At 48.1% G+C, this 19,800-nt stretch overlaps 1 protein-coding gene across 5 annotated transcripts in view; it reads left to right on the top strand.

Moving 5' to 3' along the window:
* The window catches only part of LOC119976226 (hepatocyte cell adhesion molecule-like), a 54,162-nt gene that overhangs the window by 24,255 nt on the left and 10,107 nt on the right, over positions 1 to 19,800 (top strand). For all 5 annotated transcript variants that reach the window (XM_038816570.1, XM_038816569.1, XM_038816568.1 and 2 more), the window contains exons 3-4: positions 3,330 to 3,689; positions 18,345 to 18,626. In XM_038816570.1, the coding sequence (XP_038672498.1) occupies positions 3,330 to 3,689; positions 18,345 to 18,626 (642 nt within the window). The remainder of the gene's footprint in view (positions 1 to 3,329; positions 3,690 to 18,344; positions 18,627 to 19,800) is intronic.

The raw sequence follows: 19,800 nt of genomic DNA, 5'->3' as shown, positions 1-19,800 counted from the left end.
ATCCTGTCTTTCATCACCGGCCGTTGAGCACCAGCCATCGTTCAGTAAGTGCCGAAACGACGCTCGCTACGTGACCCCGGTATTGCTTATACTCCAGCCGACTATTAGAGACCAGAAGGTGCAGTCCAGAAAGGAACAAAGGCCTTGTCCCCTGACCTTGCTGGTTCCTACTTAGATAAGTATTTAGTCGTTTAATAGTAGAAATAAGTATTAGTCTTTAGCGTATGCATGCGTATTTATTATATTTGTATAATAAATATCAATCGTTTGAACTTACTAATCGGTGTATAGTTTTATTACTTTGAACCTGACCTTGATATACTTGTGAGGTGTCTAAATACGGCACCTGGCGACTCCGAGCTGAAATTACATACACAGACCTGTAGTAGTGTTAAGCACACGGCCTTTAAACGGAGGCGTGTTAATACACTCCAATAAACGCGTAATACACTCAAGTAAAACGTGCAACACAACTTAATTGTTTTCTCATTTTCTGGCCTTATGGGCCCTAACATTATATCTAGGTGGATCCCCAGACAGTACATCAGGAGTGGAGGCAGCCTACTCTGATTCCCATCATGCAACCTGAATCTCCGTTGGCAGGCATCTTCGTGGGTGGCCGGGCCTGGATGGGCCCGGCTGCTGCTCAGATATCCCAGGTACTGTGGTGCCTCCCTGTTCTACCCGCTGCCCACCAGATGAGCCAGGTACAGGGGTGGGGGGAGACCAAGGGTATTCTGGTACCTCGCCTGTGGGAGCCACTGGTATGGGCCCCATCACCTCCTCCTTCCTTAGGCTGCCCGATTGGCCCTGAGCTACTCCATGGGACCGGGGCACGAGTGTAGCTATCCCGCCACCTGCCGCTTCCACTCCTGGAGGCCCGCTACCGTCTCGGCCAGGGTCTGCATGCTCGCGGCCATGGAGAACAGTGAGTGTCCCGTCCCCATCTGGGACTGCGCACATCATCCATTGACTGTGCCAACACCTTCTGGATCTGTGGCACATCAGCCAGTGACTGTGCCAACTCCCTCTGGGACTCGACCACTTCCCTCTGCATCTGTGACATGCCAGCCAGTGCCTGGGCAATGCAGCCGATGCTCTGAGCCATGGTCCTCAGTGACTGGGCCACGCTCAGGGGCACTGCAGTAATATTCTGGTGGCTCTGGCACATGGCTGCCTGTGAGAAGGCAGACCTGTCCTGGGCCTCGGTCAGCACCTGCAACTGCATCTCCACAATCGATGAGACTGTTTGCTCACACACACAAACACTCTTCTCTCACATTCACCCCACTCGCACACACACATTCACCCCTCTCACACACACTCACCCTCTCTCACACAGCCTCGCTCCCTCACTCACAGACACTCACTCTCTCTCACACACACAAACACCCCTCTCTCACACAAAAACTCACCTATCTCACACAGTTACCACACTCACACACACTCACCCCTCATCCATACACACACAGTCACCTCTCTCTCATACACTCATTCATACTTTCTCACACATACACTCACCTCTCTCTCATACACACACCCACCCTTTCTCATACACACACTCACCCTTTCTCATACATATACTCACCCCTCTCTCATTTTCACAATCACCTCTCTCACATACATTCAGTCCCTCTCCTACAGACACCGCTTGCTCTCACACTCACAGCCCTCTCTCATGCACATATTCACCCCTCCCTCAAACACACACTCACCTCTTTCTTTCACACACATCCTCTCTCCCTCAGAGATTCACTCCCTCTCTCTCAGACACACACTCACCCCTGTCTCTCACACACACTCACCCCTCTCTCACACAGACACACATACACTCACCCTTCATTCATACACACAGTCACCTCTCTCTCATAGACAGACACTCACCCCTCTCTCATACATACATTCACCCTTTCTCACACACACACTCACCCTCTCTCTCACACAGACACACATACACTCACCCCTCTCTCATAGACAGACACTCACCTCTCTCTCTCACACACACTCACCCCTCTTTCATATATATAGTCACCTCTCTTTCAATCACACACACTCACCCCACTCTCATAGACACTCACCCCTTTCCCTCATGCACACACCCATTTACCATACACACACATTCACTGCTTTCTCATGCACACTCATCCCTCTCTCATACACGGAAACACACAGACTCCTCTCTCTCTCACACACTTGCCTCTCAAACACCAGCTCCAAGGGCTGCCCACTCCGATGCCAGCCTTCCCACTCTGATGGCCGCCCACCCGTTTCGAGGACCACCAGTTCGCTCCGAGGACTGCCTGCTTGTTCGGAGATCCCATAATGCCACCTTTCCGCACGGGCTTTGCTGTTGGCAGTGAGCTTTTCTGCCCAGTAACAGCAAGTTCAAAGTAATCAAACAGGCTGTGGTGAAAGATTCACACAGTATTATAAGTTACCAATGTCACTCGGTTCCCATTGTATATATGTACCGATATTGTAAGTGCAGTTGCACTACCTGACCACCAGGGGGAGTAGCTCTGGGAGTACTCGAGAGCTTGTACTGGGCTCCCCCCTTGGCTCTGCCCAGAACTCCTCCCCCTGGATCTGCTGTATAAAGATCCGTGCAACAGAGCCAGCCGGCCAGTTCATCGAAAGTTCAACGGCGAACAGGCTGGCTCTGTTGTAAGTATATTAAAACTGCTATTCTAATCCTACAAGCACGTGTGCGTAGAATTGATGGTTCCATCACAGGCCAATCCCAGCAATGCCTCTTGCAGACTCCAGGGCTCCAAGAGGCCTTGCTCTGATTGGCCTATTTGTTTTCTCTAATTAGTTTTAAACTAAACACATTTGGACCATCGTTTGCCAGTCATGTGGCAGCCACCAGTTTGACGGATCCCCTGGAGAACCTTTGCGGACCCGCAGGGTTCACCGGACCCAAGTTTGGGAACCCAGGATATAAACACTCAGCCTGATGAATGTTGGAGCTGAATTTAAATACTGAGGGTTGTGCCCAACACTGCCCACCTCCCCACAACATACAAAGTATTACGATTGGAGCTTAAATCACAAAGATTATTAGCACAGGGAGAAATTCAGCCTCCACTGAAAGATGAACGATTGCAGCACTCACCAAGCAACCCTTGGGCTCAGTGGACACCTTACTGAGTCTGTCACAAAGGATTGAGCAATTCGAATTTCCAAATTGAAGCAAGATGAACCCCCAAAACAACCCCTTAATTACATTTCCTTCCAACCTCACGAGTCATCGGCTGATAATCCATTTTATTTTTCTTAAGCTAGCAACAAAAGATTGATGTATGAAAACTCTGTGTTGTGTTTTCCAGTATTCCATTTCTTTGTCGCATGCGGAGGACGAATACTTGCCCGACCTGATACCATCACAAACGCCCCTGCAGGAGAACAGGTCCTCTTCCCCATCCAGCACAATGGCACTGACCAGTATGACGTAACATTTAGATTGAAGTTTCCAGTGTCCTTTAAGATTTTTACATGGAAATCTAAGAATCCGGAGAAGCTGTACATTGTCCACCCACTGTATAAACACAGAGTTGGAATCCACAGAGGTTTTGTGATGCTGAATGATGTACAGGTTGATGACACTGGAGAATATGAAATACACATTGACTACTATGGGACAGAACTGAAAAACCGTGATGAAAGTACTTTCAGGGTGCAGGTGTTTGGTAAGTGTTTACACTGGAACTTCTGTTAACTTTGAGAATTGCAGTAGCATTTTAACATCAGGGGTGGGATTCTCCAATCCCGCACTGGGCCGGAGAATCGCTGGGGGGGGGGGGGGGGGGGGGGGAGGCGTGAATCCCGCCCCGCCACCCCGACGCCGGCTGCCAGATTCTTCAGCGGCAGTATTTCGGCAGGGGTGAGAATTGTGTCACGCCAGTCGGGGGCCTTTAGCAGTGGACCCCCCCCAGCGATCCTCTGCTCACTGATGGGCCGAGTGGCCGCTCGTTTTCGGCCAGTCCCGCCGGCATCAATCAAACAAGGTTCCTACCGGTGGGACCTGGCTCTGGGGCAGCCTGTGGAGTCCTCGGGGGGACATGGGGGGATCTGGCCCCGGTGGGGGGGAGGCCCCCACGATGGCCTGGCCCGCGATCGGGGCCCATCGATCAGCGGGTGGGCCTGTGCCATGGGGGCACTCTTTCCCTCCGCGCCGGTCGCTGTAACGGTCTGCCATTGCTGGTGCGGAGAAGAAACCCCCTGTGCATGCGCTGAGATCATGCCAGAACACGCTGGCGTTCCCGCGAATGCGCCAATTCGCACCGAGGATTCCGCACCTTCCGGGCGCACCAACTCCGGAGTTGTTCACGCGCTCCTTAGCACCGGTACGGCCTGCCCCGCTAGTTAGGGGAGAATCCCGGCCCAGGTTTTTCATTGAAGCCTGAATGAGTCGAAATAGAAATGTTTTCGCAGCAGTTTCTGTGTTAAGTAACCTGAAGATTCACCTGAAGAAGGAGCCGTGCTCCGAAAGCTCGTGTTTGAAACAAACCTGTTGGACTTTAACCTGGTGTTGTAAGACTTCTTACTGTGCTCACCCCAGTCCAACGCCGGCATCTCCACATCATGTGTTAAGTAAAGACTGGGTCAGAACCTAGGCTCACTATCAGTAATGCAGGATATACGTTTGCTTCAACTTATCATTTGCAAGGTACTTATAAAGCTCCAGTTTCACAATTATTTGCTTCTCTGTGTAATGACATGTATATATGTAGATAAGTAAAGGGTTAATTATTACTTCTCTGGGGATCTTGGGAGATTCTAGCCAGTAGAGTGTAAGAGAGAGAGATAGATCACAGCAGAGTTAAGATTAGATAGAATCAGCATGAACAGACCAGTTATGTAAGTTTTTAGTTGACACAATGAAAGATAAAGGCCTCCACTAAATAATAATAAATATAGTTTCACCACCAGCTTTCTCACAGCTTCATTTAAATAACCATTGACACCCAGTTACTGTTATAACCATTGACACCCAGTTACTGTTGTGCCATTTAGATAAGAATGATCAACCCATACAACCGTCAGTCACATAGCTATTGGTTTTACAATGTGTTCGTGCTGGAAGAATGAGCGAACGTTTCACCTAAATATGGGTGCGGGCAAGCAGGCAAGTAAGTTCACACCAATTGTTGTCAGTTGAGGAGGAATAAGAGGCAGGAAGAGTCAGACCCTCAAGAAGAAGATACCTGGACATTTCAAGAAATCAGCATCACAGGAGACTGAGCCGATCCTGGCAGACAGTTGGTGACTCCTGAGATTTCTGCCCTTGCTGCAGTGAGCTACATTATAACTGACCATTCCCACTCAGGAGCCATCAATGTCACCTTACCGAGACTCCTTCCATAGCACCTTCAAAACCTGCCTCCTCTACCACCTTGAAGAGCAAGGGCAACAGATACATGGGAACACCAACTCTTGGAGGTTCCCCGCATGATCCGCCGTTTCTTCACTGTCACTGGCTCAAAACCCTCAAACGTCCCAACAGTCTCAGAGTATATCTACAGTGGTTCAAGAAGACAGTTCAGCACCATCTTCCCGAGGCTAATTAGGGATGGGCGACAAACGCTGGTCTTGCCAGCCATGTTCACATCCTGGGCATGTTCACATGCCCAGGATGAGGCAACCAGGCTGGTTCAGGGTACAAACCTCTCAACAGAATGGCATGAACATGAGATCATATCTGATACAGGCATGGTTCACCCGAGTGCTACTCAGCCAGCAAGAACACATGTTCTGGTACTCACTTTACTCTGCTTACTACCAATGAAAACATCCTTTCAACACACAATTTTCAATTGTCCCATTCTTACTGACACATCTCTCCATCAATCTCTCTGTCCGTTTCACCACCTCTTCCCACCTCCTTTTTAAAAAAAAATTTAGATTACCCAATTATTTTTTCCAATTAAGGGGCAATTTAGCGTGGCCAATCCACCTACTCTGCACATTTTTGGGTTGTGAGGGCGAAACCCACACAGACACGGGGAGAATGTGCAAACTCCACACAGACAGTGACCCAGAGCCGGGATCGAACCTGGGACCTCAGCGCCGTGAGGCGGTTGTGCTAACCACTAGGCCACCGTGCTGCCCTTCTTCCCTCCTCTCCTGTCATTAAAGAATAAAAGCTGACAGGTCTGGAATTATGGGCTGGATTCTCCGATTTAGAGACTATGGGCGAGATCCTCTCAGCCCGAGGCTGGGCCGGAGAATCTCGGTGACCGGCGCGAATCGCACCACGCCGCCCTGATACCGGCACATGGTGCAGTGGCACTGGCATGGTTGGCACGGCGGCGGTCGCGTGCTGCTCTACACGGCCAGCCCTCCGATTCGCGGGCTGGGATGGGTGGAGCGGCCGTTATGGAAACGCTGAGTCCCCCCAGCGCCGTTCTAACCTGTTCTCAGCCGGCGGGAACTCAGTGTTGAAGGGTTTGGTGGCGGCCTGTGTGGGGGAGCGGGGGTCCTACCCCAGGGGGGATTGTTGCTCGATTTACTGGAGTGTGATTAACATGCCTCCGTTTAAAGGCCGTGTGCTTAACACTGCTATGGCTCTGTATGTGTAATTATGCTCGGAGTCGCCAGGTGCCGTATTGAGACACCGTCACAAGTATATCAAGGTCAGGTTCAAAGTAATAAATCCGTACACCGATTAGTAAGTCCAAACGATTGGTGTTTATTGTAACAAATATAATAAATACACATGCATACGCTAAAGAGACTAACTTACTTCTAATACTAAACAACTAAATACTTATCTAGACAGGAACAGGCAAGGTCAGGGAGCAAGGCCTTCGTCCCGTTCTTGGCCTGTAACTTTCTGATTGGCAAAGTTGTCAAGATCTAGCAAGGTCTGGATCACGTAGCCATCATTGTGTTGGCACTTACAGTTCGATGGCTGATGCTCAACGGCCGGTGATGAGACTGGAGTCAGGATGCGATGTAACAGGTCTGGGCCGGAGTCAGGAAGCAACAGTTGGAGCAAACAGATCTGGGCCGGAGCAAAACAGACCGAACCATGTGCGGGACCTACTCTTATAGGTCCTAGAAGTCCGTGCCCCTTGGGGCGGGTTCTTTCACCTGCCAGGTATCGATTGGGTCTTTCCCAATCGATATCTTTCAAACTTCCCAATCTGAGGGTCGTTCCTCGATGGGTGGGGCAGTCCTTTCGGCTCTTTGTGTTGGTTGCTTTGGCGCCATTCTGTCTGGGCGTCTATGGAAAAGTATCCATTGATACTTAAATGTTTCTATTGTCCGGGGTCTGGATCTGGATCACCTCATTACTATGCAGATCTGTTTCCCATTTGCACCTTTGGCTGAAACTCTGCACCTGGCCAGAAACTGGTTTCTGTACGTGCAGAATGCAAAACAGTCTTCTGCAAGCTGCTTGTTCTCACTATGACTGTTTTTCCCTGCAGTCTTAGCAGTTCTCCATTTTGTAGCCCAGTGTCCATCTTAGATGGCTACAGGATGTTGCCAATCGGCACCGGAGTCACCAATAATGTTGCTCTTTTTAATGAGTGGAATACTCTCCCACCAATCGGCACCAATAATGTTGCCAAATAAACTAGATATGGCAGTTATTAATGACAATATTGCTTTTCAGAGTCGCCAGGTATCAAATGATACCACCACAAGGCTTCAGCGGATATCGATCAAAGGACCACACAACCAGTTAGTCAGTTCAAGTTCAAAGATGGTTTATTTACACACAAGGATTACTTTGACATGCAACACAAAACACTGCAAGTTAAACTACATCTAACAACTAAATAACCTAGACTTAACTTCAGGGCAACCGCCTCTATACAGATGGACATGGCCTTTGTTCAGATCTTGCATGGCTGGGTGGAATAAGTGGCTCTGTCTCTGCTGGGCTCATCCATCTGGTAGTAATCGTTGGTCTTGAACTTGTCTTCTGGTCGTAATGCTACACTTGGTTTCAGGCGTAGGCCGGGTCCAAGAGAGACCGAACACATGGCTGTGCCTCTTCTTATCCCTCTGGGATTTCGTGCTATTTGGGGCGGTCCTTAGTTGAATTATTGGGTCTAAAGCTAAGGACCGCCCCAAATAGCATAAAATCCCAGAGGGATAAGAAAAGGCACAGCCATGTGTTCGGTCTCTCTTGAACGTTATTGTAGTTGTTAGATGTAGTTTAACTTGCAGTGTTTTGTGTTGCATGTCGAAGTAATCCTTGTGTGTAAAACTACTTTTGAACTTGAACTGACTAACTGGTTGTTTGGTCTTTGATCGATATCCGCTGAAGCCTTGTGATGGCTGGGTATGTCCTGAGCGGTCATTGACCTTGGCTGTTTGGGCTTTCTTAGCAAAGGGAGTGGCGCCGGTTAGTCTGTATCTGTACCTGTTACCTGAGTACAGCCCTTTCGTTCTGGGGAAATAGGCCATTAGAATGCAAAAGAGCGGGGTTTTTATTCGGGGCTCGCTATCTGTGTTGGAAATACACACACAAGCTCTGAGTGTGTCTGTGTCCTGGGTTGGCTATAATTCCCATGGTCCTTTGCAGGTGGCCATCTGAGATGGCTACAGGGGCATCCGATGTGGCCTGGCCCGCGATTGGGACCCACTGGCCTCTCTGTCTCCCGGCCTCCTTTCTTGCACGCCGGCACCTGTACTCCTGCGCTATGTTGGGTCGGGGCCGGCGCGGACAAGGGAGACAGCACATGTGCAGAAATCACGCCGGTGGGACTGCGCATGCTGCGTGAACCGCTCCAGTGCCCTGTTGGCCCTCTGGAGGGGCCAGAATTGCTGAAACTCGGGCCGTGTTGACGCCGTCAAGAAACACAACGGCATTTCTGACAGCGTCAACACTTAGCCTCAGGATGAGAGAATCCTGCCCTATATCCCCATGCCAGCGTGGGAATGGTGGCGTTTTACGGCAGGAAAACTGGTGCAAAATGGCCACCGATTCCCCGTTTTGCTGGGGGCTAGCAGGAAGGCAGCGTCAAGCACCCGGTTCTAGCTGCCATTACGGCCTGGAGAATTGCCAGCAGCCGCGCCGTGTTACATGGCGGATGCCGTTCGCTGACGCAGCCTGCGAAATAGTGCTCACCTTCGGCTGGCTTGCACGACCCGGACTACTGCACCACAGTGCCCTCAGTCCCAAATAATGTTCCCCCTACCCACGGATCAATCCTCCCACTCACTCATGATGTGCTCCTCACTCTGTGTCACCCTATCTAAACATGTAACTGTGTCTGTGCTGGGCTTGAATGATGTGACGAATGAACATAGAACATACAGTGCAGAAGGAGGCCATTCGGCCCATCAAGTCTGCACCGACCCACAAGCCCTCACTTCCCCCTATTCCCGGATCCCAATAACCCCACCTAACCTTTTTGGGCACTAAGGGCAATTTATCATGGCCACGCCACCTAACCTGCATGTCTTTGGATTGTGGGAGGAAACCGGAGCACCCTGAGGAAACCCAAGCACACACGGGGAATGTGCAGACTCCGTACAGACAGTGACCCAGTGGGGAATTGAACCTGGGACCCTAGCGCTGTGAAGGCACAGTGCTAGCCACTTGTGTTACTGTGTTGCCCACAATGGGGAATGGTGCTAGCTCAGTTGTTTTATGTTTACTGGAAGCTAACAGTGATGCTGCTAGAGCATCGGCATGTTCCCCTCCACAACTGACAATCATGAGAACACAGTGACAATATATATCTTTGCAGAACTATGGCTCCCAAAGTAGCTGAGGCTTTGACTAGGCAAGTTGTCAGATTGGGAGGATTGCACGGCACAAGATCTTTCCACCCTCTTTTCCCATCTCCCTATTACCCACGTCTTCATGTGACGATGTCCAGTGCCACCTCCTCCATAACAGTCAGAATAGTGAGCTGGGGCACTCCTTCTCCAATGTATGCCCCCGACCTGGCATTGTGCACCGTTTTCTCTTGCAAGGTGAAAAGAGACATCGAGAGCAAGAGAAAAAGCAATGCTGGCCTCTCTCACCAACACCAGTGGCTCATTTACAGAGGAGGCTTCATACACAACTCCTTTAACAATTCTGGTGCTCTGAATCTTGCTGACAGGCACACATTTCTCCCACATTCGAGAACAGCATACATCCTCAAGCTGTTCAACTGCTGCTTCTGTTCCTGGCTGCAGGCCTGTTATACAGATGTTGTGTTGTATTCACCTCGCCAGAACTAAGAAGGTCACTAAACCTCTCCGGCACTGACCCAAGTCCTCTGGCCGTCACTACCGCTTCTCTCATGTTCTTTCACCTCCAACAGGCCTGCTGAGTTCAGCTGGGCGACCTTCTCCTGTTAGCGTCCAGGGATAACCGGGGAGAATATCCACCCCTTTTTTCATTGCCGCCAGCATCAGTAAACTGCAAACCAGCCCAGCTGTGGATACTTGGCTTCTGCCATCTCTGCTGACTGCTGCCTTTTACTGTTTTGCAAAGCAGCAATCAAGCACATTAACATTGAGTGTCACATGGTAATGTATCAACCTCCCTACAAACTAACTTCAGAGATATTTCAGGGAGAATTCTCCAGCCATTCGCTGGTGGCGGGATTCTCTGGTCCCGCCGACAGCTCACCTCCGCCCGTGGGTTTCCCGGAGCATGGGGTGACTTCAATGGGAAATCCCTTCCACAAACGGCAGGAGTGGAGAATATCGCCGCCAGCGAATGGTGCACCAAATTCTCCATCCTCGCCAGCAGCGGTAGCGGAACAGACTCGCAACGGGGAGACTGGGCCTTCATGTCTTGTTTGGAAATAATCACCTCAAGGCTTATTGTATCTATGGTGTATTTATTTCTGCATCATTTTGTAAGGGCTGGATTCTCCACACCCCAACACCAAAATCGTGTTCAGCGAAGGGGCGGAGAATCAAGTTTTCCGCACAAAATCAGGCCCGGCGCTGGTTCCGCGATTCTCTGGCCCCCGAAAGGCGGCGTACTCCCGTGCCGATTATCCACCAGCTGAGGCCATTGCCTGAGGCCCGCCCCGCTATTCCCCATCCCCGACCGGCCGAATTCCCGACGGCATGGACCACTCATGGTCCCACCATATGTGATACCCGCATGGCGGCTGCGGACTCAGTCCGGGTCCGCCACAGTCAGGGGAGGGCAGATTGGAGGGCAGGGGGGGGGCCTCATTCGGGACTGGGGTTTTTTTGTGCGGGTGTCCGGGTAGGGCACGCGGCCAATCGGGGGCACTATTTCCACAGTACAGGACATGCAGCACGACAAGGCCACTGAAGACCGCTGTCGTGCGCGTGCGCGGCCTCTGACCCGGAAGTGCGGGCGGCCGTGTCAGCAGCTGGGGCTGCGATCTCCATGACAGCCCTCTGCTAGCCCCCTGCAAGGCTGTGAATCTGTGGCCTTTTGACACCAGTTTTTCTGGCATAAAAGACCACAGAGTTTTCACAACGGCGTGAGGACATAGTCCCAAAAACGGAGAATCCAGCTCTTGGTTTCTGAGACAGAATAAATACAAGAATGCTGAACGAGGGCTGAACAAAGCTAGGAATTATGCAGTCTTTGATACTTTTATATCTTTACTTGATGGCAGTGTGCACAGAAAGGAATCTTAGAAATATATCGTTCGGGACGTTGCCAGCTGGGGAAATATGTTCTTGAGAGCATTCAAATGAGCGTTTGAAACACAATACACTCACCAGTGAACACCTGTTAACAACATTAACTGTGTATAAAGATAACAAACAAACAGACGGTTTACTATGTACATAATAAAGGGTAGTGAGTCAAAGCACGTGGCTTTTTCCACTGACTACGTTTCTGAAAGCGCTCAGAAAAAATACTTTTTTTATAATCACAGAATCATAGAATTTACAGTGCAGAAGAAGGCCATTTGGCCCATCTAGTCTGCACCGGCCCTTGGAAAGAGCACTCGACCCAAGCCCACACCCTATCCCTGTAACCCAGTAACCCCACCCAAACTTCTTGGAGACTATTGGCATGGCCAGTCCACCTAATCCGCAAATCTTTGGACTGTGGGAGGAAACCAGAGCACCTGGAGGAAACCCATGCAGACTCAGGGAGAACGTGCGGACTTCGTACAGATAGTGACCCAAGTCGGAATCGAACCTGGGACCCTGGAGCTGTGAAGCAACTGTGCTAATCACTATACTATATGTTCCAGTGATGTTTCATTACGTAGAAATGTGGAAAATATGAGCAGGAGGAGGCCATTTGGCCATTCAAGCCTGCTCTGCCATTCATTATGGCCATGGCTGATTATTCAACTCAATAGCCTCATCCTGCTTTCCCACCATCTCCTTACCCCAAGTGCTATATCTAACAGCTTCTTGAAAACATACATGTTTTGGCCTCAACTACTTCCTGTGGTAACAAATTCCACAGGCTCACCACTCTCTGGGTGAAGAAATTTCTCCTCATCTCTGTCCTAGTTCTGGACATCCCCACCATTGGAACATCCTTCTTGCATCTACCCTGTCTAGTCCTGTTGGATTTTTATAGGTTTCTATGAGATCCCCCCTCAATCTTCTGAACTCCAGCGAAAACAATCCTAACCGACTCAATCTCTCCTCATACGTCAGCCCTGCCATCCCAGGAATCACCTTGGTAAACCTTTGCTGCACTCCCTCCATAGCAAAAATATCCTTACGCAGACAAGGAGACCAAAATGGCACACAATATTCCAGATGTGGCCTCACCAAGGCTCTGTATAATTGGAGCAGGACATCCCTGCTCCTGTACTCACACACTCTCGCAATAAAGATTCAGCATTTGCCTTCTTTACTGCCTGCTGCATCTGCATGCTTTCCTTCAGTGACTGGTGTACGAGGATACCCAGGTCGCATTGCACATTCCCCTCTCCTAATTTATTCAGATAATAGTCTGCCTTCTTGCTTTTGCCACCAAAGTGGCATTTATCTAAATTATACTGCATCTGTAATTTATTGGCCCACTCATTCAACTTGTCAAAATCACGCTGAAGGATCTCTGCATCCTCGCACTCAATGGTGACATCTGAAAATTTGGTGATATTGGCCGGGATTCTCCCTTCTGGGGACTAAGTCAGGGGCGCGGCGTGGAAGAAAGAAGTCCCCCCATGGAACAAGCCCGCCGGCAGATCGGTAGGCTCCGATCACGAGCCAGGCCACTGTGGCCACCCCCCCCCCCCCCCCGGGATTTCCCCGCGCCCCCCAGAGGACCGCCCCCGCATACTCACCTGCCAAGTCCCGAGATGGGTGAGGTGAGTAATTCACCGCTGGGACTGGCCAAAAATGGACGGCTGCTCGGCCTATCGGGGCTGGGAAAATCGACGGGGGAGCCGATGTCAACGGCCCCTGACCAGCGTGGTTGGAATCCCTGTCTCACCCGGAAAATTGCGGCGGAGCATCGGGCATCCGGAGTCGGGGGGGTGGGGGGGGGGGGGGGGGGGGGGGAGATTCGCACCTCCCCCCGTGGATTCTCCAACCCGGCACAGGGTCGGCGAATCCCGGCCATTACATTTTTGTTCTATCGTCTAAATTATTAATATATATTGTGAATAGCTGGGGTCCTAGCACCAATCCCTGCAGTACCCCACTAGTCATTGCCTGCCAATTTTAATTCCTACACATTGTTTCCTGTCTGCCAACCAGATTTCTACCTATCTTAATACACTACCCTAATCCCATGCGCTTTAATATTACACGCTAATCTCTTATGTGAGACTTTGCCAAAAACCTTCTGAAAGTCCAAATAAACCACATCCCCTGTCTCCCCCTCACCAACTCTACTAGTTACATCCTCAAAGAAATCCAGAATATGTGTCAAGCATAATTTCCTCTTCATAAATCCATGCTGACTCTGTCCAATCCTGCCACTATTTTCTAAATGCTCTGCTATTAAATGGATTTGATAATGGATTCTAGAATTTTCCCAACTACCGACATCAGGCTGACTGGTCCATAATTCCCTGTTTCCTCTCTATCTCCCTTTTTAAATAGTGGTGTTACATTAGCTACCTTTCAATCTGCAGGAACTGTCCCAGAGTCTATAGAATCCAGGAAGATGCCCACCAATGCATCCACTATTTCTAGAGCTATTTCCTTTAAGGACTCTGGGATGTAGATTATCAGGCCCTATGAATTTATCAGCCTTCAATCCCATCAATTTCCCCAACACCATTTCTCTACTAATATTGATGTCCTTCAGTTCCTCTCTCTCACTAAACCCTACGTTCCCCAACATTTCTGCTATCTTATTTGGGTCCTCATTTGTGAAGAACCCTATTATACATTCCCCTGTTTCTATCTTCTGTAATTGTTTTCTCTTTACTTACATATAGAAACTTTTACAGTCTGTTTATATATGTTTCCTGCAAGTTTACCCCCGTACTCTATTTTCACCCTCTTAATCAAACCCTTGCTCCTTCTTTGTTGAATTCCAAGCTGCTTCCTATCCTCAGACCTGTTATTTTTCTTCCACAATTTGTATGCTGCTTCTTTGAATCGAATACTTGAATACTGTCTCCAATTTCCCTTGTAAGCCATGGATTGGGCCACCTTTCCCATTTTATTTTTGAATCAGACAGGAATAAACAATTGTTGCAGTTCCCACATGCGCTCTTTGAATGTTTGCCAATGCCGATCCACTGTCGTTCCTTTAAGAAGCATTCCCCAATCGATCATAGCCAACTCACGCCTCATATCATCGTAGATTATTTTATTAAAATTCCGCAAATCCTCCATGCAAAACCTCTTTCTTCGTCCTATCCATGTCATTGGTACCTACCTGGACCCAACAACGGGATCCTCCCCCTTCCACCATAACTTCCTCTCCAGCCTGGAGCAAATGTCCCAAACCCTTGCACTGGACAGGCAAAACAGCTTTCATGATTCTCGATCCTGGCTACAGAGAACTACTGTCTCCAAGTATGACTACATTTCCCTTCTCTCACTCCACTCGAATGTCTCCCTGTACCATGGTGCTATTGTCAATTTGCTCATCCTCCCCACAGTCCCCACTCTCATCCACGCAGGGAAGAAGAATCTTTAACCTGTTGGACAAGGGCAAAGGCTGAGGGTCCTGAAGTGCTTCCTTTTGGATCCCTCTACGTGCCTCACTTTTAGTCATATCCTGGTATCCCTGACCACTGGCCAAATTCAAGATAATTAATCTAAGGGGTGTAACTGCCTCCTGAAATACAGCATCCAGGTCTGAATGTCTGAAGCTTATTAACTACGAGTCGAAGTTCCTCAAGCAATTACCACAATTACTACATTTGTGGTCACTATGAACCACAATGGGGTCCACCAGCTCCCAAATGCTGCAGCTACAACACATTGCCTGGACCTGCATCCCTATTTTATTTCATTAGGTTTTCAATTTGTTTTTAATTTGACTACTAGGGGCAGCACTGTAGCATTGTGGATTGCACAATTGCTTCACAGCTCCAGGGTCCCAGGTTCGATTCCGGCTTGGGTCACTGTCTGTGTGGAGTCTGCACATCCTCCCCGTGTGTGCGTGGGTTCCCTCCGGGTGCTCCGGTTTCCTCCCACAGTCCAAAGATGTGCAGGTTAGGTGGATTGGCCATGATAAATTGCCCTTAGTGTCCAAAATTGCCCTTAGTGTTGGGTGGGATTACTGGGTTATGGGGATAGGGTGTTGGTGTTAACCTTGGGTAGGGTGCTCTTTCCAGGAGCCAGTGCAGACTCGATGGGCCGAATGGCCTCCTTCTGTTCTGTAAATTCTATGAAAGCTACTGCTCTTTAATTTTCGCACTATTTTTTTCGACCTAGCTCTCAATATCAAAGCAAGTCCAAAAAGGTAGAAGAGAGAAATATTCACCGACCAAACTTACCTATGATATTGCACAGTGTTCACTCGATGTTGTAGGACGACTGCAACTTATATCCCAGTTCTCTGGATTGGTCTGCTCCTGCCCCCACTGATTCTATTCTGCTTGCTCTGACTTTTACTTATCCCTGGTTCTCCTCAGTTGATATATTTCAACAAGAATTGACTGCAGAACACTGTTCCCAGACTGTTCACTCTAGTGCCGACTGTGGCAGGATAAAGAAAATGCTTCAGAGACACTCTGCAGCTCCCCTTCAAGTGCAGAAACACTGACATTAATGACCTGGAGGAGCCTGCTACCAACTGTTCATAGAGGCAACATCTTGTCCATCAACCTGTAACACACTTTGAGACAAAAGTCTTAATGATGAAGCAGAGTTGCGACAAAGAGGAAAGGAAAATAATTCTACTCTGATCCCACTTGCTCATCATCCTACCCCATGCGCCCAAAAATCTGTTGGTCACAAATCGGCCTGTTCAGTCACATGAAGAACCTTATGGCAGACACTTGTGACCCTGAATAGATATCATCCTCAATCAGGGGACAACCAATGAGAATGCATAATGCACAAACTGGATGCATCTGTGAAGTATATGAACAATGCTTAAGTTTATATCAGGACCTCCATTATATTGGAAGTTTAAGTTATGATATGTGAAACGTAGAACAAAGGGGTAACTTCATGTGATAATGCGCGTGTACAGCTATCAATGTAGTTAAGTATCTTATAGTGTATTAGTCCTTCTTGTCATGTGGCAAATGGAGTTTAATGTGGAGAAGTGTGAGGTGATTCACTTTGGAAAGAATAACAGGAATGCGGAATATTTGGCTAATGGTAAAATTCTTGGTAGTGTGGATGAGCAGAGGGATCTCGGTGTCCATGTACATAGATCCCTGAAAGTTGCCACCCAGGTTGATAGGGTTGTGAAGAAGGCCTATGGTGTGTTGGCCTTTATTGGTAGAGGGATTGAGTTCCGGAGCCATGAGGTCATGTTGCAGTTGTACAAAACTCTAGTACGGCCGCATTTGGAGTACTGCGTACAGTTCTGGTCGCCTCATTATAGGAAGGACGTGGAAGCTTTGGAACGGGTGCAGAGGAGATTTACCAGGATGTTGCCTGGTATGGAGGGAAAAACTTATGAGGAAAAGCTGATGGACTTGAGGTTGTTTTCGTTAGAGAGAAGAAGGTTAAGAGGTGACTTAATAGAGGCATACAAAATGATCAAAGGGTTAGATAGGGTGGACAGTGAGAGCCTTCTCCCACGGATGGAGGTGGCTAGCACGAGGGGACATAGCCTTAAATTGAGGGGTAATAGATATAGGACAGAGGTCAGAGGTGGGTTTTTTACGCAAAGAGTGGTGAGGCCGTGGAATGCCCTACCTGCAACAGTAGTGAACTCGCCAACATTGTGGGCATTTAAAAGTTTATTGGATAAGCATATGGATGATAATGGCATAGTGTAGGTTAGATGGCCTTTAGTTTTTGGACTTCCCATGTCGGTGCAACATCGAGGGCCGAAGGGCCTGTACTGCGCTGTATCGTTCTATGTTCTATGTTCTATATTAATCATTTAAAACACAGAACTGAAAAGAAAGACGTCAGTTGTGTTGTGATTTATCATGTTAATCAGAAGTGTCTCACACGCATAAGATATAAAGTGAATTATTCTAAAGTGCTGTGTTAAGAATTGAGGAAAATTAAAATTAAAAAATGGATTGGGATAAAATAAAAAGGGAAATATATGAGAGGAGCTGTCTTAACGGGATATGATATGTTAATTAGCATGTGGGAAAAGCAAATGTTTACCTATGTGACTGGGAGAAGACAATGGCTTATGTAAGAGTTAACTTCAAAGTCAATTGGCACTTAAATGCTAAAAAGCCATGTCCACAGGGCAGGTGACATCACAGAAAAATAATGATACATCCATCGCACAGTAACTGAGAAAAAGGGCCACAGGACATAGAGGCAGCTGCCATCACAGCCACACCAGCTGCAGAAAACAGTCTCTCCAGAAAACAAGTTATGGCTCAAAGGGCAGCCATTCAAATGAAAAAATTTGAATCGAGAATATTACGTCTTCGCTGAAGGCAGTTTTCCCAAATGTGGACAAATAACCTTTGTGTGATAATTATCTACTGGATTCAGCTCATGGAGTTACGTAATATTGGATGTTGTTTGGGAACAAGGGTGTCTCAGAGTTCAGGAAACGTAGAACAAAGGGGTAACTTCATGTGATAATGCGTGTGTACAGCTATCAATGTAGTTAAGTATCTTATTATAGTGTATTAGTCCTTCTTGTCATGTGTCCTTCTTTTAAGTTAACAAATAATTGATCACAAAATGACCGGACTATTCATTCATCCCTTGTCTGCATATCTTTTCTCACATTATACCAAATTGAAAATATACATCACTAAGAACCAGTGTTCCAAGTTACAAGGGTTTTGGGATGCCCTCGCATTTAACATCAGCAGGGTTCTTAACAGTTTTGTTGGTTAATTAGTATCTGTTTATTTCAGAACCAGTTTCCCAGCCTGTGACAGTGATTCATGGTAACTGCGTCAGTTCACCAAACATAAGTTTGAACTGTTCTGTCTCCAACGGAACAAATGTTATAATTCACTGGGAAAAGGTGTCCAGTTCTGGAGATCACCATGAAATATATGATGGGTCAGTGCTTGTGATAGACTGTGTTACTGAAGAGGAGCAATATGTATACAAATGCATAGCAGAAAACCCAGTCAGTAACGCAACCAGCAATCCAGTGAATATCGACCTATGCAACAGGACCAATCACACTGGTAAGAAATTTGGAAAAGTGATCTATATTATGACAGCAACTCTTTATTGTAGTTTTTTTCTCGCAGGTATTCGCCTGAAATTATTCTGTCATGCTGTTATATAGAGAAATACAGCACAGAACAGGCCCTTCGGCCCACGATGTTGCGCCGAACTTTTGTCCTAGGTTAATCATAGAATTTTGGACAATTTTTCATGGCCAATCCACCCAACCTGCACATCTTTGGACTGTGGGAGGAAACCGGAGTACCCGGAGGAAACCCACGCAGTCACGGGGAGGATGTGCAGACTCCACACAGACAGTGACCCAAGTCGAAATCGAACTTGGGACCCTGGAGCTGTGAAGCAATTGTGCTATCCACAATGCTACCGTGCTGCCCTTAAGAAGTTAACCTACACTCCCTTATTCTACCCTAATCCAAGTACCTATCCAATAGCCGCTTGAAGGTCCATAAATTTTCCGACTCAACTACTACCACAGACAGTGCATTCCATGCCCCCACTACTCTCTGGGTAAAGAACCTACCTCTGACATCTCCTCTATATCTTCCACCATTTATCTTAAATTTATGTCCCCTTGTAATGGTGTGTTCCACCCGGGGAAAAAGTCTCTGACTGTCTACTCTATCTATTCCCCTGATCATCTTATAAACCTCTATCAAGTCGCCCCTCATCCTTCTCCGTTCTAATGAGAAAAGGCCTAGCACCCTCAACCTTTCCTCGTATGACCTACACTCCATTCCAGGCAACATCCTGGTAAATCTCCTTTGCACCTTGTCCAAAGCTTCCACATCCTTCCTAAAATGAGGTGACCAGAACTGCACATGTGGCCTGACCAAGGTTTTGTACAGCTGCATCATCACCTCACGGCTCTTAAATTCAATCCCTCTGCTAATGAACGCTAGCACACCATAGGCCTTCTTCACAGCTCTATCCACTTGAGTGGCAACTTTCAAAGAACTATGAACATAGACCCCAAGATCTCTCTGCTCCTCCACATTGCCAAGAACCCTACCATTAACCCTGTATTCCGCATTCAGATTTGTCCTTCCAAAATGGACAACCTCACACTTGTCAGGGTTAAACTCCATCTGCCACTTCTCAGCCCAGCTCTGCATTCTATCTATGTCTCTTTGAAGCCGACAACAGCCCTCCTCACTATCCACAACTCCACCA

Source organism: Scyliorhinus canicula, chromosome 13 (genome assembly GCF_902713615.1).
Source record: "Scyliorhinus canicula chromosome 13, sScyCan1.1, whole genome shotgun sequence".
In the NCBI taxonomy this organism is placed as follows: domain Eukaryota; kingdom Metazoa; phylum Chordata; class Chondrichthyes; order Carcharhiniformes; family Scyliorhinidae; genus Scyliorhinus; species Scyliorhinus canicula.
The sequence above is the reverse complement of the archived record's forward strand: the minus strand, read 5'-3'. Positions and strand labels throughout refer to the sequence as shown.